The sequence below is a fragment of the Pleurodeles waltl genome, chromosome 10 (genome assembly GCF_031143425.1).
Source record: "Pleurodeles waltl isolate 20211129_DDA chromosome 10, aPleWal1.hap1.20221129, whole genome shotgun sequence".
Taxonomy (NCBI): Eukaryota; Metazoa; Chordata; class Amphibia; order Caudata; family Salamandridae; genus Pleurodeles; species Pleurodeles waltl.
The window spans coordinates 253469471-253493756 of record NC_090449.1 but is presented as its reverse complement, the minus strand read 5'-3'; the positions used below and the strand labels follow the sequence as shown (position 1 = coordinate 253493756).

The following is a 24286-nucleotide window of genomic DNA, read 5'->3' as shown; positions in this document are numbered from 1 at the left end:
AGATGTTGGGGGGTCTTGATAGGATTTTTTTTTTAAACAATGGAAATGTTTGTGACTTTTTTTTTTTTTTAAGTCTGGGAAAATTCCTTGTGTTAAGGAGTTGTTGACGAGTCTTCTAATTGGGATGATCGCTGAAGTTGACAGCAGAAGGTTTTTAAAGATTTGAAATGGACAAGGGTCCGAGGGGCAGCTGGCTGGCTTGCTCACTTTCACAAAATCCAGAAATTCAGTTACTAATAGTTCTTTGAAGGAGCGAAGAAAGCTGTGTTTGCCTTTCCATTGGGAGCTTTGTTTCAAATGGGTTGGGGCTGCTGTTTTTATGAATCTAATGCTTGTTCTAGTTGTGTAATGATTTGACAGCCTGTCACTAAATTCCAGTTGAATGGGACAACTAGCTTCTGTGCATTTTGGCTAACGGACTTCTGGGAGTATTTTATTAAATTCTTTATTGGCACTCTTTGCATTCTGAATTTGGCTGGAATAGTATAGCTTTTTTTTTTAGTTGCTGAATTGTATATTTTTTTAAATCTGTGCAGGCATAATTTGTCTTTGGGTGGCGTGTTTTGAGTAAGTTGCATTCAAGCTTAGCAATTTGTTTCTTGGGGTTTTTAATTCTGCATTCATTCAAGGGAAGTGCTTTCTTTTGCTATGAGAGACAAAAGACCTTCTGGAGCCATTAATTGAGTGTTTGTGCAGAGGTGATTGAAACCAGATCTGTGAGGAGGTAAGCAGGTTTTCTAGTTCCTCCTAATTCAACTTATTTCAAGGTTGATATGTAGTTGAGGGTAAGATGATTTTAGTTGGGGTGAGTTGATGTGTGTTGTGTTGGAAGGCAACAAAGTAATGGTCTGACCGCATGACTGGAGGAATCCTCCATGCGCTGGCTGATTTGTACATTCTTCTCACTAACAACACATTTTGGAAATTCCTGACAGGAAATGTAAAGGTGGACATATCGCTGATTTTAAAAACAGGATTCCTTGCTGCAGGAAATTATGGTAAACTAGTGCATAAATGTATTGAAATTACTTCAGTGTGAAATGGAATCAGAACGCTGTTGCCTCCCGAACACGCACTTTAAGAGGTTCTGTACCACAACAGAAGCCACAGTCGGGAGGCAGCGAACATTAGTCAAATAAAGACACAATCACAACTCGCTGCAAAATCACTCTTTAATTCAGTTAATTAAAGTTTCATAGTTGATCGATCTGGGGGGCTCGTATGCGGAACACCGCTCCTATGCGGAATAGATGCCCAGTTCTTTTCAGATTCCTGACACAAGGCAGCTTTTCTCTTGCTCCCTTCCACTCTGGCTAGAACAGGAGAGGCAGGCGAGAGCTGCACGGTCACCTTGGGTGAGGCGAACTGATGCTGGACTCGTGGCTGGTACCAGGGGGGAAGGTCCCTTGACAGCATGCACACCTGGCTTACCCAGGCGTAGCAACCCCAAAGATGCTGCCATCAGCTCCTCTGAGCTCAGCGCCCATGAACTGTTGCTCCAAATCTCAGTGGGGCTGCAGATTGCGGTCTCTGGGGCCCCTTCATTGGTGAGACTGATTCGCTCTTCATTTGTCTTTCCTCGTGTCTGTGCTCCAGTGACCTGCAGGGAATAACCATGGATGTTAATAGAGGAGCATCGAAAAGCAAATCATGGCAAAGAGGGGGAACGTTACCAGCCAATTAGAAACAAACGAGGGTGCAGCAGCGTTAAGAGCCACGTAGAAAACAAGGGCGTGAGCCGAGAAGAAACCACGGGAGAGATGCACCATTAACATCTCCGAGGAAGCAAGCAGGAAGTACAAGATTACAGGCCACGTGGTCACAGGAGAAGGAGAAAGGTCGCAGGCCACAAAGCAAACCGCACAGGAAGTGGAGCAGCATCAAAGGCCACACATTAAAAGAGCGGGAGCGGCGTCATTTGAGGCCACCGAGGAAACTAGGAAGGGAACTACAATATCACAGGACACACAGGGAACACGCGAAGGAGCAGCGACACGGCAAGCTGTGCAGGGAACCAGAGGGAGCTGCAACGTTAAAGCCTTTGTGGGAAATCCGAGAGGGGTGTCAACATTACTGGGTTCGAGAGAAACATGCGAGGGAAGGAGCAACATTGCAGGACAGGAAATCAGAACGAAAGCTGCAACGCCAGAGGCCACATGGGACACAAGAGAAAGAGAGAGCAGCAACAGTACAGGCCACGTAGGAAAACAACACAGAGACCAGCAACAGTACAGGCCACGTAGGAAAACAACACAGAGACCAGCAACAGTACAGGCCACGTAGGAAACAACACAGAGAGCAGCAACAGTACAGGCCACAGAGGAAACAACACAGAGAGCAGCAACAGTACAGGCCACAGAGGAAACAACACAGAGAGCAGTAACAGTACAGGCCACGTAGGAAAACAACACAGAGAGCAGCAACAGTACAGGCCACAGAGGAAACAACACAGAGAACAGCAACAGTACAGACCACGTAGGGAAATACCACAGAGAGCAGTAACAGTACAGGCCACGTAGGAAAACAACACAGAGAGCAGCAACAGTACAGGCCACGTAGGAAACAACACAGAGAGCAGCAACAGTACAGGCCACGTAGGAAAACAACACAGAGAACAGCAACAGTACAGGCCACAGAGGAAACAACACAGAGAGCAGCAAAAGTACAGGCCACATAGGAAACAACACAGAGAACAGCAACAGTACAGGCCACATAGGAAACAACACAGAGAACAGCAACAGTACAGACCACATAGGAAACAACACAGAGAACAGCAACAGTACAAGCCACATAGGAAACAATACAGAGAGCAGCAACAGAACAGGCCATAGAGGAACCAGTGACAGCTGCAATATTAGAGGTTTTGTAAGCAGCGCGAGACGGTGCTGCAATATTACAGGCCATATAGAAAAGAGAGTGCTGCAAGATTAACAGCAACGCAGGAAGCAAGAAAGCGAGCTGCTAAATTACAGGCCACAAAGGACGCAAGAGAGGAGGCTGCAACATTAAAGGTCACGTGGGAAATAAGGAAGGGAGCTGCAATATTACTGGGCATAAGGGAAGCAACAGAGCTGCTGTGTTACAGGCCACATAGGAAAAACAGCTGGAGCAGCAACACTCCAGGCTACGTAGGAAGCAAGCGGGAGTTGCTGCATTACATGCCATGAAGAAGACAACAGAAATGGCACTTTTAGAGACCAGATAAGAAAAATAAGAAGAAAAAAAAATGGGAGCAGCAACTTCTCAGGCCACAGAGGAAATTAGAGACAAGCCAACATCTTTCCACCAGTCTTTTAGTTCCTTGGTAAACCCATTATGTAGTTTGTTCAAGAACTGCAGTCCCAGTTTGGGCACCTTTTTATCGTTTGATACTATTTTCTATAATTTATGCATTGTTAATTAGTTTGAGAAAATGTTTTATTAATTAGAAAATATTGTTTATTTACATATTTACATTAGCATAACTAGGCAGCACATTTAAGTTACTGGTCCCTGCCTTCTGTCATTGACCATCCATTTGAAAGTTGTTGAAGAAAACATTGCTTTTCAAATTGCATGAACAAGTTTCCTACATGTACGTTTCACTTCTACGTTTTTCGCTTCCATAAAATAGATTAAATGGGATTTGCTTTAAGGTGTTGTTTTAAAAAGTATTTACTTGTGTGTAGGGAAGTGCCCCTTTTTGATGTAGTCACCCCCACTTTTTTCCTGGTAGTTCATGCAATTTTGACTGAAAGTGCACTCGCTTCCTGCTAACCAGGTCCCCAGTGCCTGATCTCTTTCCCTAAAACTGTGCAATTGTTAACCAATTTGCAGTACCTTTGCTCCCCCCACCCCCAATAGGCAGGGCCACTGGAATCATGTGATTGTGCTGCTGCAGCGATTTTTGTATAATATACATTTGCCACATCTGTCACATGATTCATCATCTGCTGTATAATCTGCAGATTTTAACAAAAAACATTTTTGTTTCGAACTTAAACAGTTCAAAAGTTAGTAAAACGCAGCAACAAAAGGTTGACTGGTCATCTTTTCTGTAGCCTATTACTATGGTTTAGGTGTTAAACTGGTACTAATGAAGTGCAACTACTGCCCAGCCAGTGTTGACAAGTTTCAAAATGACAATATAATGAGGTAATAGTATCATAAAATGTGCAGCATACTTTGGCTTTTCTTGCTGCATAATTTACTCAACCCTGTCGCATAAGTTTGCCCTCTCCTGCCGCATAACTCCAGTGGCCCTGCCTATATGCCCCTAGTAAATGGTGCCCCTGGTACCTAGGGGATGGATAGCAAAGAGGGTCCCCAGGGGCTGCAGCATGTATTGTGACAACTTTAGGGACCCTCACCTATTACATGCAGACTGCCATTGCAGGCTGCATGTCTTGGTGCAGCTAAAAGTGAGAACACAACATGGTACACAGTCTGCGTGCCCCGTCTCCTAATGCTGAGTGCAATATATGTAAGTCACCCTTACTTTAGTCCTTACAGCCCTAAGGCAGAGTGCATTATATTACATGTGAGGGAATATCTGCAAAAGCAGATATGCCCCTGCTAGGTCTTCGTCGATTCCTAGACATAGTGAGTGAACAGGGAAGTCATTTTAAGTTCATGTGCTAGACACTGGTTAATATGAGTTCCCCAGCTACATGATGGCTTCGCTGAAAATAGGGATGTTTGGAATCAAACTCGTCTTAATAAACCCTCACTGATGCCAGTGATAGATTTATTAATACATGTACTCAGAGGGCACCTTAGAGGTGGCCCCTGAAAACCTACCATCTACTTGTGTGCAGAAATATCAGTTTTAGCCAGTCTGCCACCACCAGGGAGGAGTCTGACACCCTCCCCCAAAATGTGACAGCCTTTGCCCTCGGTGGTCATAAACTAAGCCTGCTCTGGAAGAGGTGATTACACATTACACCCAACAGGATGACCTGCAAACCTGCTTTCCAAGGCAGGGGGCTTTAAAGAAGCCCACCACCCTTGGTATCCTGATCTGGCTTCACTCACAGGAGAGATGCCGACTCCCCTGCCTTAGGGCCCATTTGGGACCTGGACAGGTGGGAAACGTAGTATTCTGAGAGGAGTGTCATCTCAGGTCAGTCTCAACCCTAAGGTGAGCTGGCTGATGTGGACCCATTTACAAATATGACATCTTAGTGTAGGCAGATTTGAGAACTCTGGGACAGGGTTATGCCCACTTCCCACAAGAAGTGGTCATATAGCGGGTGTAGTCACCCCAGGCGTAAGTAGCCCATTGGGTACTACCCTACACTCCCGGTCCACCCCTAAATTCAGTATTTAGGGGTGCCCCTGGCACTAGGAAATCAGATTCCTGCTGACCTACAAAGGAGGAGGATACTGAAGAGCCTCAAATGCAAAGCTCGAGGAAAGAGCACCTAACTTGGCCCCAGCCCTGCCAGCCTGTCAGATGTACCCGCCGACTGGCCCAAAGTTGACTTGTCCTGCAAGCTACTGTGCCTCCAAAAGCCTGGGAGTCCTGCCTGCTTTCAATAAGGTCCCAGGAGCTCCTGTGAAGCAGCAGAGCTTCTTCCCTTCATCTTGCAGGCACCCCAAGAGACCTACCACGGCTCTGGGCCACAGGAAACCCAACAACAGAAAGCACCACTGCTCCTGTACCGCCTAGCTCGAGTTGAAGTGGGTCAACGGTGCCAACGCGGCCCTCCAGAGACAAACCCACCTTGGACTTGACCACTTACCGCCGATGTGTGCACACTCTGCACGCAGGCCCCCTCAACTGCCAGTGCTCCTGGTGAAGAAAACCCAACGCCTCAGGAAACGTATGCACCCTTTCGCCCCTGGCCTGTGGAGAAAATGACTTGAGGTGTCCTCATGTCTCTGAGCATCTCAAGGTTGGAACCCACTTGTTGGTTCCCCCTGATTGGATCCCCAGTCATCACCTGCAGCATCTTTTCAACCAGACCGATCTGCGTAGATTAACATTGGGCACCCAACGCCATACTATACCTCTGCACTCTGCTTCCCCATAGCCGCCTGGTGTGACCTGCTGGCGTGGTCCAGACCCTTGCCCAATACTCACCTTAAGTCCAGGAGATTGGTCCCATACATCGCTGTATTATACCTGAATGCAGTACTTGTTTTTTGCCCCATAAGATAACATTGCAACTTTTCAGAAATTGCACTTGTGTCGACTTTTCAAAACTGCAAAGACTTTTCTAGCAAAACGTGCTTAACTGATCATATTGATTCTGGTGCCAAAACCTATATAAAGATATTTGTTGTAATTGTAAATTGGTGAGGCTCTCCTTCTTGATCTGTGTGCCTCATTTATTGATTGTGTGTGTATTTGCAGATGTCTAACACTCCTGTCTGATAAGCCTAAGGCTGCTCGACCACACTACCCCCTAAAAAGAGCACCTTGGGATTGCTAGAGCAAGCCCCTATCCACTAGTGAGGGGGTCCCCCTGGACTCTTTGCATGATATATCTCATTCTGATATATCATATGAAGAGCCAGCTTCCTACACTGGTGGCGCAGTGCTGTACCACTCTTCTGTTAATAATTGATAGCACTAAGGAATCCAAAATTGTTGTTAGGAAATATCTCTTCCAATTTTTGATTATTCTAAAGTGTTTCAAATTACTGTTTGGGCCGAATGTTAAGTCCCCAGTCCAAATTATTTAGAATTTAAAACTATTTAAATTAGGTAGGCTCTTTAGTAATTCACTTAGTAGAAACTACTACTTTCAAATCATGACTGAGGCAGCAGGTTCGCCCAAGGAGCTCAACCTGGGCCCCTACAAAAATCTTAAGGTTGCTCAACTTAAGACCCTCTGCCAAGCATGGAAGCTTGCATTAGGCCCTAACCCCACAAAAGCCCATCTGCAGCAGGTGCTTTTAGAAAATGACAGAGCTATGGCAAGTAGAGAAGCCCCTCATGTGAGTGAGGAGGAAGGGCGGTGGATGAGGAATCTGTCCACAACTCCACTGACAGTAATACCATTGGAGGCTTTTCTGATAGTGCCCCAGGAGACGGAGACAGTGACGATGATGAACTCCAGAAGAGAGCTAAGAGGACAAAGCTTCAGAGAAAAAGAGAACTGATATGGACCTAGGACCCATCTCTGGTAGCAGCAAAATTTTAAATAGGGAGAAAGAAGAAGCATTTGACACTAAGATCCCCATACATTTTGTCCCCAAATATTCAAAGGGTGATGATATTACACCGTGGTTCACAGCCTTTGAGAGGGCCTGTGCCATGAGGAAACTCAGCCGGAAGTATAGGGTGTTCTACTCTGGGAGCTGTTCTCAGGAAAGTGTATGGAAAGACTCCTGACTGGAGCAGATGCTGGGTCCGATGACCGCATGAAAGATACTCTGAGCGAGGATGTGGACTCAACTGAGGAGTACAAGATCAGGTTCAGGGAAACTAAAAAAGCCTCTAGTTAATCCTGGGTGGGTTTTGCTGACTTCTCAGTCAAAACACTAGGGGGTTGGTTGAAAGGGAACCAGGTGCAAGACTATGATGGGCTTTATGATCTTATTATGAAAGAGGATCTGTTGAGTAACTCTGTTTGCAAAGAATTGCATCAGTACCTGGTAGACCTTGATTCAATTTCTCCACATGAATTGGGAAAGAAGGCAGGCCACGGGGTCAAGACTAGGGTATCCAAGACAACTCACTGTGGTGACACCAAAAGAAAGTGGTTGCTATGCCCCCCCCCCCCCCCCCAAAGAGAAGGATGGTGATCAGTATAATGATAAAAACAAAGAGTCTTCTAAAGGCTCCCAAAAACCTGTTCAGGAGTGCAGGCCCCGAAACAAGACAGAGCAAGGGTGGGTACCAGGGTAAGAACTGGGACCCTAAGAAGGCTTGGTACTTTAAATGTAACTGGAGACTCTACCTGTCCCAAACAGAATCCCCCTAGTGCACCTGTGGCTCCTGCTGCAGTGACACGTCTCCAGATGGGATCCCAGGTAGGCCCTGTCCATGTCAGAGAGCTCACAGAAGCAACTTTAGTCTCTGAGGGTGGGGTGGATGTAGCTGCCCTAGCTGTCTGGTCCAGTAATCTGGAGAAGTACAGACAACACCCTCATATTAATGGAATCAGAGTTGAAGCGCTGAGGGATACAGGTGTAAATGCCATCACAGTGCCCGATAAAACTGACATCCCCTGAACAGTATCTCACTGGTGAAACCTTCAGTCATCAATGCTGACAACCAAGCTTAGGCCCATCTCATGATATGGTGTCCTTAGAATGGGGAGGGGTTACTAGCCAGAAGAAGGTGATGGGGTCATCTGAAATTCCTATAGCCTGTCTGTTAGGAAATGATTTGGAGTCATCAGCATGGGCTGAGGTCATAAGAAAGACCCATGCAGTTTTGCTGGGTATACCTGAATAGGTGTGTGTGAAAACCAGAGCACAATGCAACACCCAGGGGTGAAAAAGAGGTGCTGGAGCCTGGAATAATGACCCAGCCATCCAAAAGAAACGGCAGGGAAGTCTAGGAAGTCTGGTAAGCCAGCTTCTTAGCAGCCCCAATCTCAGGTCCCCTCTCCTCAGGGAGAAGACATGTCAGCCCTTGAGGGAACTGAGGAACAAGAGCTTGGGCCTTACACGGCAGAGCTCCTAGGCTCAGAGGGACCCTCTAGGGAAGAGCTGTGCCAAGGACAGAGGACCTGACCCACTCTTGAAAAGCCTGAAACAGAAAGCTGCTGACCAGGAAACGAGAGATGCCAGTGGCTGCCACAGAACCTATTGGGAGGAGGGACTCTGACATACCGAGGCCAGGGACCCCAAACCTGGGTCAACTAGGAGAGTGCTCACTGTGGTTCATGATATCCCCTTATCTGGGCATCTTGGCCAGACCAAAACTTGGAGTAGGTCGGTACCTCACGTCTGCTGGCCAGGTATGTTCCAGAAGGTGAAGGAGATTTGTAACTACTGTGTCACCTATCAAGACAGTGGCCAGACATGTGGACACCCAAAGGCCAGCATGTATTCCACTTCCAGTGGTTGGGGTGCCCTTTGGAATTGTAGAGATTGGCATTGTTGGCCCCACAGACCCTCCCACGGTATCAGGGAACAGATTTATACTGGTGGATCATGCCACCAGGCACCCTGAAGCTATACCCCTTGGGACTACTACTGCTCCTGCTGTTGCTAGGGCCCTACTTAGGGTGTTTTACTACAGTGGGCTTCCCTAAGGAGGTGGTATGAGACAGAGGTAGTAACTTCATGTCTGCATACCACAAGGCCATGTGGAATGATTGTGGAGTGACTTATAAGTTCACTACCCCATATCACCCACAAGGAAACGGTTTAGTTGAGAGATTCCGCAAAAACCTTAAAAGGCATGATTCCAGGTCTCCCTGAAAACTCAAAAGGAGATGGGATATCCTGTTACCATGCTTGCTTTTCACCTACAGTAGTACCACAGAAAGGAGTAGGTTTTTCCCCCTTTGAACTTCTGTTTTGCCACCCATTAAGGGGAATACTGTGTGTAGTAAGGGAAGGCTCCGAGAGACCTCTCTAAAAGCCCAGGCAAGACATTGTGGGCTATGTTATTGGCCTACATTCATGGATGGCTGAGTACATGGAAAAAGCATAAAAAAACCTTGAGCCAGCCAAGAGCTCCAGAAGCTCTGGTATGACCAAAAGGCTGCCAAAGTGGAGGTCCAACCCAGGCAGAAGGCGTGGGTACTTGAGCCTATGGCTCCCAGGGCACTCGAGGACAAATGGAGGCCCTAACCCTATCCTTGAAAAGAAAAGTGAGGTCACCTATCACGATGACCTAAGCACTCCCAGGAACCCTCATGGGTTCCTCCATGTGCACCACCTTAAACTCTTCCATGACAGGGTTGATGTGGCCATGTTGATGGTCACTTATGAGGATCAGGAAGAATGGAGTGAGCCTCTCTCTGAACTCCTACCCCACAGCCCCAAAGATGAGTCAATGGATTCAGACACCTTCACTGCCCAACAGCAAGCTGACTGTAGGTAAGTCCTACATCAGTATTCTGGGCTCCTTTCACTCACCTCTGGGCAGACTCACTGGTGTGTCCATGATGTGCCTGTCAAAAGCAAAATAAACAGACAGTCAAACCATGTGAAGGATACCATCAAAGCAGAAGTAAGCAAGATGGTGGAGTTAGGGGTGATTGCGACCTTTGACATCCCCTGGGCCAGCCCAGTGAACTTAGTCCCCAAACCTCATTCCAAGGGAGGTAAACCAGAGCTGAGGTTTTGCATGGACTATAGAGGCTTCAATGTGATCACCAAGACACCCTATTGGTGCCCCTGGTACCTAGGGTGTGGGTACCCTATAGTGTGGTCATATAGGGGGTGTAATGACCCCAGGGGTAAGTAGCCCATTGGCTACTACCCTACACTCCCCCCCCCCCCCAAACACTCCTAAATTCAGTATTTAGGGGAGCCCCTGGCACCAGGAAATCAGATTCCTGCTGACCTACGAAATAGGACGACATTCAAGAGCCTCAGAAGTAAAGCGCAAGGAAGAAGCACCTGACTTGGCCTCATGCTTGCGGGCCTGTCTAATGCTCCTACCGATTTGCACCAAAGTTAACTCGTCCTGCAAGCTGCTGTGTCTCCAAAAGCCTGGGAGTCCTGCCCCCTCCTTCAACAAAGACCCAGGAACTCCTGTGTTGTGCAGTGGAGCTGCTTCCCTGCATCTTGCAGACACCCCAAGAAAACCGAGAGGACTCAGGGCCACAGAAAAGTCGACACTGGAAAGCACCACTACATGCCAACATGGTCCCCTACCCCTCTAGAGACAAAGCCCACCTTCGACTTGCCCACTGTGGTCTTACCACTGCCGCCTGCAGCCTCTCCACGCAGGCCGCCTCAACCACAAGTGCACCCGGTGGAGAAATCCAGATGCCTCAGGACACCTCTGCACCCATTGCCCCTGGCTCGTGGATAAGAGGACTGAAGATGGCCCACATACCCGGATATCTCAGTGTTGGAACCCACTTGTTGGTTCCCCCTGACTAGATCCCCAGTCCTCACCTGCAGCATCTTTTTAACTGGACTGATCCCCATTGACTAACAATGGGCACCCATGCCATACTACAACTCTGCACCCGGTCGCCCCAGTGTTGCCCTGTATGACCTGTTGGCATGGACCTGACCCTTGCCCAATACTCGCCTTAAGTCCAGGAGATTGGTCTCCATATGATAACACTGCAGCTTTTCAGAAATTTTGTCTGTTGGACCTGGCCCTTTTTCAGGGTTATCCCCAAACCTTTTGCCTTCTTCCTTCCATTTTTTCTGACCTGTTTTTGTTGGCTTTAGGACTCTTGGCACGTTACTACTGCTAACCAGTGCTAAAGTGCATATCCTCTGTCTAAACTGAACTGGTGATTGGTTTATCCATGATTGGCACATTTGATTTACCAGTAAGTCTCTGGTAAAGTGTTATTCTTACAGAGACCAAGGCACTCGTATATAGATTTATAACTATGGAGTCAATAATTCATAATTATCAAATTCGTTAATCAATAATCAAACTCAAATAAGACATGCAGGTGAACAGAATTCCGATGGAGTCCTTTGAAGGAAGAATTCATCTTTAATGAAACACCGAACAGCCAACACGTGTTTCGTCATGGGAGTGAATACTCCCTGTGACTTTCTCAAGGCTCAAATGGGTATAGCACGAGAACCCTTAGTATCCAGGATTTCATGACCAAATAAATAAATCCAACTCAATAATTGACCACGTGTGTGTAGGTCCGTACAAGGCAGAAGGTGTGTAATTGACACCTAGGGCACTCTTGTACCCGGAATGCATATAAATGTATAACGGAGCCTGAGTACAGAGCTCCAAACGGCGTGTCTCTGGTAAAGTGCACTGTGTGTGCTCAGGGCCTGTAAATCAAGTGCTAATAGTAGGCCTGCAGCACTGATTGTGCCACCCACGAGTAGCCATGTAAACATGTCTCAGACCTGCTACTGCAGTGTCTTTGTGTGCAGTTTTAAACTGCCCTTTCGACCTGGCAAGTGCACCCACTTGCCTGGCCCAAACCTTGTCTTTTATTACCTGTACGTGTCCCTTAAGTTAGGCCCCAGGACCATGGTATAGGGTATTTAAAAGGTAGGACATGTAAAGTTGTGGGTTACATGTCTTGATCGTGAAATCCTGCAAATTTTGTTTTTCACTATTGTAAGGCCTACCTCTCCTATAGGGTAACATGGGGATTGCCTTGAATTTTCTTAAGTGTAATTTCCCACTGGGAGCAGAAAAAGATATGGAGTTTGGGATATCTGAACTCTCAATCGAAAAATACACCTTTTGATGAAGTTGGTTTTTGAACTGCAAGTTTGAAAATGCCACTTTTCGAAAGTGAGTATTTTCTTGCTTAACCTTTCTGTGCTTCTGCCTGTCTGCTAAACACACATCTGGGTCAGTATGACAGTTGGGCTGTTTGTGTATTCACTCCAGACTGTCACACAAAGGGAGCTGAGTTGTGCCCTACATATCCTGATGGGTCTTCCTGAGCTAGAGTGGTGGGAGGGGCTCACACTGCACCTGAACAGGGCTGTGCCTGCCCTCACACAAAGCAGTCTCCAACCCCCGGGAGTGTGTCTGGGGCCAGGACAGGGAAAGGCAGGGTCTTGTGCACTACAAGTACTTCTCGTTGAAGTTTGCCTACTTCAAAGACACAAATGGGTATAAGTACTGGACCTCTGACACCACATAGTTAGAATCCTTCTGGACTGAGACCATTTTGCCGGGAAGAAGAGTTGGATGATGTAGGAGGGACTGCCACTCTGCCCATTGCTTTGCTGTGCAGCCTGCAGCTTGCTGCTTCTGTCATGGGAGTGAAAGAACTGGACTTTGCTTTCCACATCCAGCTTCCAGAGGTTCTCCAAGGGCTTGTACTGAATTTGCCTCCTGTTAAGAAGTCTCAGGGACATCAAAGACTTCACCAGCCAACACCTTGGCTCTCTTGCTGATAGCCCTGACTCACCAAGTGGTGCCAAATCCAATTCATGAGCACTTGGGAATGAATTCTGGTGCAACGAAGAAGAAATCAAGCACACTGACTCCAGAGCAACTTTGGAACTGGCGCCGCAGTCCAACTCCACACCGCTGCCTGCACCGGAGGCGTGGTCCCCGCGGAGTGCGCATGACCCCGACTCCGAAGACCCACCAAAGCATGAGTCCAGAGTGCGGTGTCACCGACGTCTATGGCACCCGGCTCTGCCACAGCAAATGTGGCCCTGTGGTGCAAAGGCAACCCCTCGCATCTTGACCTGCTGGATTCATCTACCCTGCCTTGTTGTAAGGAACCAACGCCGCATCACCTCTCCTGCAACTGTAAGGAATCAATGCCTCACCTTCCCCTGCCTAGCAGTAAGGATCCGACACCTTACCTCCCTGGTGGCAGTAAGGATCTGATGCCGCATCGGCTCGAGCGTCGCATCATCTTCCCGACTCCGTGCAATGTTTCCTCATTATTTTCTAAGGTACCGTAACCGGGGTCCATATGACTCCATGACCGGCCCACACTCCCTTGCAAGTGGTGTTGGACTGTTGGGGATTACTCCGTCAAGACTTTGTGATAGCCTCAGCTGGAGCTGTTGTGTTTCTAAGTGCTACACTAAGACTTGGTATTTGAATATTTGTATCTTTACTTGTATGTTTGTTGTTTTGCTCTTGTTTTACTCAGATAAAACGTGGGTGTGCATGCACACACATACACACACACACACACACACACAAAAAAATCCTTTACACATTGCTTCTGAGATAAACCGGACTGTGCCAAACTACCAGTGGCTGTGTGACTCCATTACCCTGACTAGAGTGAGGACCCCCTACTTGGACAGGGCGCAAACCACTGCCAACTACAGACACCATTTCTAACTGTTGGCTTTTCAAAACTGTAAAGATTTACATGCAAAACATACTTACCTGATCGTATTGACTTTGGTGCCAAAACCTATATAAGATACTTGTTATTTTTGTAAATTGGTGTGGATCTCCTTCTTGAGTTGTGTGTCTCATTTAGAGATCGAGTGTGTATTTGCAGATGTCTAACTCTCCTGTCTAATAACCCTAAGGCTGCTCGACCACACTACACCTGAAAAAGAGCACCTTGGGATTGCTAGTGCAAGCCCCTGTCCTCTAGTAAGGGAACCCCTGGACTCTTTGCACGATATATCTCCTTTTGATATATCATCTAAAAGATGCAGCTTCCTACATTGTGTGCCTTAGGAGGAAGCCATAATGTTCTTGTATGTTGCAATATTGAAGGCCTTTCATCTAAGCATGTCAATGCTTTATTTTTTTGTATATTCACTGTTAAGTGTGGCAAAACGATTTCCTTATGAGCTAATTCCAATAAGGTATGCAAAATACGTTTCTGCAGATGTCATTTATTTTATGTATAGTTTTTACAAAAAGTCATTGGTTGTTGTCACTGTTGTTTCATTTCACACCACGTCACATTTGTTTTTTCACTGTCTGAAAACCATAAATGTGTCTCTTCTGGGCTGTGTGGAAGATTATCTGCAGACTTTCTGCTTGATTTCTCAAAGGCAGACTCCATGTTAGACAGTTTGCACATTTATACTTCGCGACTTTTCCCTTACTTTCAAACTGAGCACTTTCTATGTTACAGTCTTCTGGTTTCTATTTTGACCTTTTGGGTCCTTCCTTGGAGGAAGACTTCATGACAGTCTTCTTGCTGATGCTCAACTGGGTTATGTACGAAGTAGATTTACTCTAGTTCTTTGCTGAACTATATATTTTGGTTCAAGCTAATTCCCTTATGTTATCTTCTCTTGCAATTGGCTTATTTTATGCATTACTGGTGCTGTTTTGAACCTAACTCTTTTTTGCCTTCCGTAATTATTCTTAGGTTTTGAATAAACCTTTATGGTTTTAACTTAGAATTTTGTCCTGCGAACATTTCTTTCCTAATCCTAGGGGCACGGTCCTATGAGACTGACAGCACAGATCCTGTGTATCGTCACTTTAAGGTTTTTAGGATTAAGCACTGTCAAGTTCAAACATTTGCAATGACAAAGTGGCTAATGACAATGTCATTCCTTACAGTAATCAACATCTTAAGAAATGCATATATTTAAGCCTATATAAAACATTACACAGCACATAATTTCTAGAGAAACTATAAGCAGTAAGCATGTTTATTATGTTGTCTGGGCCTCCACTGGCTCTCCCACCACGTCCTGCGTACAGTTAAAGTTATGCATGGTGATGGCAAGGAACCAATGGTAGGAACTGCCGCTGAAAAGCATATCTGAGATTTATGGAAATATTAAGGCGCCCTAACACATTGTGGCGTAATGGATGGAAGAAAAGTGCCCATGTCTGTGTTATACCATAAATATTTCAGAACAAAGTGACAACAGTGGAAACTTTTTATCTTCTGTTTGAGGGATCCTTTTCTGGGATACCAAGAGCCAAAAATTTTAGACACTCATAACATCCCACGCCTCACTGAGAAGGGGATAAACAAGGCAATAATAACAAAATAGTGGATATGCTGGTTGCAGCATTCCCCCTGGGAAATGAGGAATTCCTGGGGAAAAGGGAAATTTGGGTCCGATTTCCCTGGCAATTTTTCATTTGCCCCCAACTTTCTCTAGAAAATATGGATAATTTTGGCAGCCTATCTCCAAGTGAATGTAACCAGATCGTTAGTGTTTCTAAAATGTCATAATTTCGATGGAGCTGGTAACTACTGATGTCTGCTTCACTGAAGTTAAGTGACCACTCTCAACATGACCCAGTTTAGGATTTTTCATTGGTTAGATCAAGACATCTGTAAGTATTGCATTAGAACTACAGCAGAAACTAGTTTGGCAACTAGCTCGTGGAGCAGCCGGCAGATACAGAATACAAAGACACCGAACACGAAGGACATCACACCTTAATATGACACCAAAATAATATCAACATTCACAAAGCAGTACACAACACAATACAAAAAACATCTCCCCATTTGACAAACATCTGAAACCCTATCACTACATCGATACATACAGACTACACAGTCCTGAAACTACAGCAAACATCTTATATCCAAACAACTAAATGCTAAACCCTCAAGTAAAAGCATTTACTTTAGTATGTCACTGCAAAAGCTACTCACTTTAAACCAGCTGATATTTGTGTTCAAGGAAAATGATCCTACTCTTTCAACAGGCCACACTTACATTACAAGTTTTGTCACCTTTACATTACTTCTTCCTCAATTCGCACCTCCAGAGACAAGGCCGCAAAGCGTCCCAAAAACGTCAGGTCATACTCCATAAGTATTTCCCTCAGGTCAGACTGCAACAGTAATTCCTCAACCAAATTCACAAAGAGACAGCACTTGCTTCACTCTTCTCCAGTTCCCACCAACCAGCAGCTATGGTCATGCCAGACCACGTGGATTTGGTGGCAGGGGCATAGTACTGCAAGGCTCTTCTGCTGTTCTTCATCCATCTAAAACCTTAGTGCACAGCTGCCACAGGTTCCAATTTAGCATAGCATTACGTTGATGCAGCCTTGGTCAAGAGCATGGTTTGTGAGATTCTATGGAAAAACCTTTGTGCTTGTACTTCAAAAGAGTGGCCTGGGAAGGTGTGTATGTCTCATACGATGTGATGGATGAAGAATGTGTGGGCAAGATTTGCAGGCTGGGATACACACACGCAAAGAAGGTTAGCAGAGAAAAAGAGAGGTTAAAAGTCCACATCACCTATAGTTTAGACTGAAAAGCACTACCCAGCATTGCGGAGAAGTTGTTGGCGGAAGTCAGCCAGCTCCCTCCGTCCGCCACAAGAGTGGTGCCAGTCACATAGGAGGCCAGGGGACTGGCTAGATACAGCGCACTGTGAGCAATTTCAGTCTTGTTTCCAGCCCGTTGCAGAGGGATGCTGTTGAACTGGCTGCCCGCCTCAGCCCATTTGCCTCCTGTAATAAGAAAGCATGGAGAAATTACTATGGACTCTTGAGGGCGACCAAAACAGCAGTACACATAAGGAAAACTCAAACCAGCAGCACAATAACACACCAGAGAGAGGCAAGAGACTCCACGTCTTGTTCTGACAAAGGCAAACGGTTTTGCAGATAAAATTAGTGTGAAATCCACGATCATTCACCAATACTTTCTTTGTAAGTTAGGTCACCTGGCTATGTCCATTTGTTCATGCTTGCAAACCAATTTTCCCACACTGCTACCTGTGTAATGCATGTGATTTTTATACAGATGTTATATTTTTACAACACCTTGCTGATTTGTATTTCAGCTTAATGTTTAAATACCGTCTGTATATGGTAATTGTTGATGTCCTGTGAAGCCAGCCACTACATTTTGATGAGCCAAAACACTGACGATATGTAAGCAATTGGACGTCAGGGACTGACCACTAGGGACTGACTCAACTTTTCATGCTTTCGCAATATCCTGTTGTGTTGAGAATACCATGTCCTTTACTTGCCATGTCTTGCCTTTTGTTACAATTAAAGGTGGGCAAGGAAAGCAAGGTTTTAACTTCTTTCACAAAAGTGCCATTCTGGCTTGTGGCAAAATATGTTTTGTTTAACCCAGAGGCTAAAGTGCAGATCTGGCTCTGGCTAGTCCCTGTTTCATAGTATGCTGGGCCTACCAGCAGGAATGAATGACCCCTCCGCACCAAGACATCACTGCAAGCTAGGTTTGCTTCCGTGGCGGGGGTAGAGCACTCAGTACAAGACCCGCTGAGACCTAGGGCCAATGGCTCATGCATGCGGCTCATTAATGATGAGCTGGAAACACAGAACCTGTGCCTTACCCATTCAGACCAATGAGGCTGGTTTTACAAGCACCTTCTACACCGTCATGGGGAACTGGTTTAGTCAGTCACTCCAGGACCATGGGGGGGCAGAGTGACCTACTCGTATTTTACCCTACTGCACATCCCCATGGATACCCACGACAAACGTGATTATTTTATATTAAAAAAGGACACCAAAGCAGCTCAAGTTGTTACTTTTCTTTGGGCCTTACTTAGAATCCAAAAAAAAGATAGAAAAAAAAAATTCAAAGCAAATTGGGAAGATTTCCTATCCGATGAACTTTAAGAGAAGGAATGGACTTTGGTTTTCTATACGGTACCATCACTTCAACTTTGTGGCATTTCAGTCAACCATCAAGTGGGAGCAGGAAACCCCAACAAATGGTGCGTAGGGGGCAGCAGCAATGTGGAAAGCGGAGAAAGGACAGCTTGCCCTGAGAATGGTCAGTGTCAAGAGCAGTGTTACAGAGTTCTCCTCTATACTCTGAATCAAGAGACTAACTTGTTACAATGTTGTCAGTACACTCGCTTGTCCAGTAATCTGTACTTACTTGAAGAGAGTCTAGAAAGCTGGTATAGGGATATTTTACAGGGTACAGCCAGAATGTTTATGAGGATCACTCCTACTTAGCTGAATGAGCTCTTGTTCTTTACAAAGCTGATGTCCCAATGATACCAGGATTGCTCATTGCTGCCAGGCTTGGACTACTAGCCTTGAAAATTCTGGACCACCACTGCTTTGTTAGAATGGGCAAGATTTATGAATTCATTATACCTGTTTGTCCTCTTTCCTTCGCTTTGAAATCCCCCTATTTCTTTACTGTAGTCCCTCTCTGTGAGAGAACCCAGGAACTCTATTTCGCTACATCTCTTGTAAAATAGTCACATATTTGTCAATAATAAATGGCAGGGCCCACCAGGGCTGCATGTAGGAGCACAGTACCTTAACACAGCCTGTATTGCCCCAGTGTGCTATGTTTCGATATTTGATTTCTGATGACAAACAGTAACTAATGGAGACATCTTATCTGCTGCCTACGTTAAATGTGTGCAAATAAATTAACCTATCCACCTATGCCAAAGACAAATTATTGATATAATCTTAGGCAGACATACCCATCTATGTGATGTAGATCCAAGTGCCCCTTATTACATGATGTGGCCATTTGCCTTTCTCAAGTAACCAAAGATTGCCTCAACAAGTGCTACAAATTGAATCACTTAAGAGACAAGAGAAATATCAGTCTGAAGGCTCTTGCATTACCTACATAGAACTACCACACACTTACAGTACAGTCTGGCTTGCAGCACATGGTCCTTTGACTGCAAGGTATACTTTGTTCTATAGTAGAAAGCGGAGATGAAAGACTAATGGATAAAAGAAACCAGGTGGTGAAATTAAAAAACAGGCACAAGAAACAGCTGCTTATCTAGACAGAACATATAATACCATCTTCTAATCCAGGGTATCTTCATTAAATGTTGCCTTGCTGTTAAACAGAACTCTCTTTTTGTGAGGATATGTCTCTGCTGCAGAAGAACAGTTATGGAAAACAGACTTGAGAGAAATCCTATGAAGTATATGAGGCTTTAATAAGAATTTTAGAAAGAATGAAGGAGTATACAAAAAAGTGTTTTTGTTAAGTAATATGATATAGGGTACATGGACTCTCAGACCCTGAATTTTATTCATCCCCTCTTGTTAATATCATCGCCACCAAAAATGCCACATTCCAAGATGAGTGCTGAAGGTCAGATTGTGCGAATGCCCACATGAAGGGCCTATTCATTTAGGAAAGACCGTAATATTCCTGAGTAGGTTATTTTCAGTAGGCACAAATGGTGTTTAGAAGTACCCATAAGGAGAAACTTTAACACCAAATTTAGCTGACTAAAGAGGATAAGCCATAACACTATTGCTTCTTGGTATGTTCAAGGTTGAAAGATCATGTCAAGGCAACATAAACTGAATCTCTTCCATTAGAATGTAAAGGAAAGACATGAAGGTCATCTCTTAAGCTCAATGGGGACATTCAGGAGTAAGATTTAACTATACATACCATTGCATTCAAGAGAAAGGATGTCAAACTCAGCGTTAGAAGGCCATTGAAGTGAATGATGAAATTTGTTTAGGACCAGACATTTAATCTGTGGCTCCACAGACAGATGAAAGTCTGGAAACAAGACTTGGCCTGGCTGAGCAAACCATCTTCCAGGATACTATCATTCTGAGAAAGATTTTCAGCTCATAAAGAATGGGGGAGGAGTGTAAAAGAGAAGGTCAAACCAGATTATCAAAATTGCTTTCCCTTCTGGATTCTGCTTCCAAATACTTTGAAATAAAGTTTGGCATTTTGTGTTTATATGTTACATAGGGGTGCAACTCTGGGGACCACACCAGACTGGACATTTCTTCTAGTTGCTTGTTTCTGAAGACCTATTCGTGATGCTCATAACTGTTCTCTAGAATGGAGATGGATTTCTATAATATTCAGACAAGGAGATTGTGCCAGATCATTTGAGCACCTGTCCACTGGGCACTAAATCTCACGGCTCCCCATTTGCTGAGAAAGTCCAATTGTCTGTCCTAACTAGTACAGCGTCTGGTGTTATTGAAAGAAAAAAAGACTCAAGGGCTAGGTGGGCTGCCCTCACCTTTAACATATTGCAAGGAAATATATCACGATTTTTCGATCACGCCTCACAAATCATGAGGTGGCTTCTGTGTGACTCCAAAGAAAGTGACCCTTGAACATGCACATCCAGTGTTCCTGAAAGGCTGAGTAGATCGTCTATTTTACATTTCCAAAGATAAGAAGAGGGTCCTAGAAAAAAATAATAACCTTTAACTGTATGTCTGATTAGGCCTTAAAGCTCAGCATTATTGCATGTTCTCAGGCATTATATCTGAAAGCCGCTCGTAGAGGATTCACATTTTCCCTTCTTGCCAGATGCATTACCTATAACTGGAGCATGAAGATTCATTACTTGTTTCTATGAAAGTAGTCCAGTGTGCAGGACAGCACAGGCCATATACCGTCTGCTATTCCTCTGGGCAGAACATTTATGTACTACTCAGAGACCTCACTTAGATGGATTTATTGTTATTATCTTTTTGCATATCCTTAATTATTGCTTGCTTCTATTCAACATATAAGCATGTAATGAGACTCGTTCTTACCAAGTCGACGGTAACCTTCGGTTCCAGAAATTGGCCCAGGGGCCAGACTGTTGACTCTTACTTTGCTTGGACCCCACTCCACTGCCAAGTGCTTTGTCATTGCATCTGACAGAGAGAGGAAATAAGAGTCAAAGTCTACATGTTGCCAGAGACTGAGAAAACATAAAACAACAAAATTAATCTGAATAAAACAAATCAACCATAGTAGATATAATAAGCAATACAAGCTCAAGAACCACACAAAAGAAAAAACAAAAAACAAAAAAACTTGGACATGTTTTCTCTTTGGAAGGAAGATATATTCTACATTGAAGGTCCTTACAGAAAACTGAATAGAGAAATATTGAGCAATTCATACTGAATTATTACTTGTGGTTCTGTTGTCTTGGAGTAACATTATGTATAACAGACTCCTGAATTATGAAATGTGTTCAATCATACACTAGTGTTTTCATTCTGTGTTCCAAAGCTCTTCAAATCTGGTCACAACATGACTCTGACACATTCCATGCATGATCTGATCCCGTGGTTGGTGCACCAACACTTATTGTTTTGCAGGTGCCCGACATAGTGGTTTCTTCAGAAGGACACTGGCAGCAAACCACTGTCTGTGGACTTCACTGCTGCAAAGGGATTTCAAGATTTTTCTCTTCTTGGTTCCCATCCTCACTGCCATACCCAGTGTTGAGTCATATCAATGGTATGACAACAATAATAGGTCAGGTAAGAGAATTGGTATCATTTCACTTACCATTGGGCTTTCCACAAGAGATAGATCATAAGACACCTTGATTCTTCTTAAGATCACAGAGCAGAGACCACCGTGATTGACTCTAGGCAACAGAAAGTGGTGGGGTCTCCTTTTAAGGGAAAGGGGAGGGAAGGCTACAGACTTGGACAAATCAAGACCACAGAAACATAGAAATGTGGAGCCACATAAACTTAACTGCTTATCAGCACACAAGTTTAGGTAGGAGGAAGGATCAGGACCTACAATATACATGGAGGACAACTAGTTCAGGGAGAACTAAAAGATTTCAAAATGACGCCTTAACAAGCTACCTTTCTTCTTTCCAGGGAAGCTAGTGGTCACAGGAAGATCTCTGGGAAGGACCAGCCTCTGCAGGCTAGGTATTACCAACCTAAGAGAACAAAACCAAAGCCCAGGTCAAGGGAAATACGTTATTTTAAGTACACAGGACACCAGGATATGGGTAGAATATCCCCACACCATGCCTAAATAAGTACTTACCAGTTAAGAGTGAAACCTGCTCCCCTGGATCCTTAAAAATATTACACATACCAGACTAAAGTTCTGACAGTCATTGGTATAATTGCCAAGAACTAAATACAGATTTCCTCATCTATGTCTGCAGAATTTCATTCTAGTATGGTTCAAAGGACTAATAAATGTTGCCCAAAATACAAACATTCTGTAAATGTGGTATTATTTCATTTGTGGTGCATGTTTCCTTCCCTACAGATGTTCTTTTATGTACCACTTGATCAGAAATTGGCAAATTCCACACATGGGATACGTTTAATGGGTGTAGGAAGTTGGCTCTGTATGCACTATTTCAAAGTAAGAAATAGCATGCACAGAGTCCAAGGGTTCCCCTTAGACGTAAGATAGTGGCAAAAAGAGATAATTCTAATGTTCTATTTTGTGGTAGTGTGGTCGAGCAGTAGGCTTATCAGAGGGTAGTGTTAAGCATTTGTTGTACATACACAGGCAATAAATGAGGAACACACACTCAGACAATTCCAGGCCAATAGGTTGTTGTATAGAAAAATATATTTTCTTAGTTTATTTTAAGAACTACAGGTTCAAGATTTACAATCAATACTTCAAATGAAAGGTACTTCACTTAGGTATCATAGGAACTTTGAATCAGCAAAATAGCATGTACAGTTTTGGCAAAAATGGCAATAAGCTATTTTAAAACTAGACAGTGCAAATTTCAACAGTTCCTGGGGGAGGTAAGTATTTGTTTGTTTTGCAGGTAAGTAAACCACCTACAGGGTTCAAAGTTGGGTCCAAAGTAGCCCACCGCTGGGGGTTCAGGGCAACCCCAAAGTTACCACACCAGCAGCTCAGGGCCGGTCAGGTGCAGAGGTCAAAGTGGTGCCCAAAACACATAGGCTTCAATGGAGAAGGGGGTGCCCCGGTTCCAGTCTGCCAGCAGGTAAGTACCCGCGACTTCTGAGGGCAGACCAGGGGGGTTTTGTAGGGCACCGGGGGGGACACAAGTCAGCACAAAAAGTACACCCTCAGCGGCACGGGGGCGGCAGGGTGCAAAGTGCAAACAGGCATCGGGTTTGCAATAGGTTTCAATAGGAGACCCAGGGGTCTCTTCAGCGAAGCAGGCAGGCAAGGTGGGGGGGGGGGGGGCTCCTCGGGGTAGCCACCACCTGGGCAAGGGAGAGGGCCACCTGGGGGTCGCTTCTGCACTGGAGGTCGGATCCTTCAGGTCCTGGGGGCTGCGGGTGCAGTCTCTTAACCAGGCGTCGGGTTCTTGGAAGCAGGCAGTCGCGGTCAGGGGGAGCCTCTGGATTCCCTCTGCAGGCGTCGCTGGGGGGGGGGGCTCAGGGAGGTCAACTCTGGCTACTCACAGGGTCGCAGTCGCCGGGGAGTCCTCCCTGTAGTGTTGTTTCTACGCAGGTCGAGCCGGGGGCGTCGGGTGCAGAGTGGAAAGTCTCACGCTTCCGGCGAGAAGCGTGGAGTCCTTTTAAAGTTGTTTCTTTGTCGCAAGTTTTGGTTTCTTTGGAACAGGGCCGCTGTCCTCAGGAGTTCTTGGTCCTTTTAGATGCAGGGTAGTCCTCTGAGGCTTCAGAGGTCGCTAGACCCTGGGGAGGGCATCGCTGTTGCAGTTTCTCTTGAAGTGGGGAGACAGGCCGGTAGGGCTGGGGCCAAAGCAGTTGGTGTCTCCGTCTTCTCTGCAGGGCTTCAGGTCAGCAGTCCTTCTTCGTCTTCAGGTTGCAGGAATCTGTTTTCCTAGGTTCTGGGGGCCCCTAAATACTCAATTTAGGGGTGTGTTTAGGTCTGGGGGGTCAGTAGCCAATGGCTACTAGCCCTGAGGGTGGCTACACCCTCTCTGTGCCTCCTCCCTGAGGGGAGGGGGGCACATCCCTAATCCTATTGGGGGAATCCTCCATCTGCAAGATGGAGGATTTCTAAAAGTCAGAGTCACCTCAGCTCAGGACACCTTAGGGGTTGTCCTGACTGGCCAGTGACTCCTCCTTGTTTTTCTCATTATTTCATCCGGCCTTGCCGCCAAAAGTGGGGCCGTGGCCGGAGGG

The 24286-nt window shown here is 45.4% G+C and overlaps 1 protein-coding gene across 4 annotated transcripts in view; it reads right to left on the bottom strand.

The window, feature by feature from the left end:
- Positions 1-1158: 1158 nt before the first annotated feature.
- The window catches only part of DECR2 (2,4-dienoyl-CoA reductase 2), a 47860-nt gene continuing 24732 nt past the window's right edge, over positions 1159-24286 (bottom strand). For 2 of the 4 annotated variants that reach the window (XM_069210355.1, XM_069210352.1), the window contains exons 8-10: positions 20987-21091; positions 16754-16942; positions 1432-1600 (exon numbers count right to left, since the gene is read on the bottom strand). In XM_069210355.1, the coding sequence (XP_069066456.1) occupies positions 1566-1600; positions 16754-16942; positions 20987-21091 (329 nt within the window). In that variant the 3' untranslated portion in view covers positions 1432-1565. Of the gene's footprint in view, positions 1601-16727; positions 16943-20986; positions 21092-24286 lie in introns of all 4 variants that reach the window. The other 2 variants (XM_069210356.1, XM_069210353.1) reach the window with 2 other exon arrangements.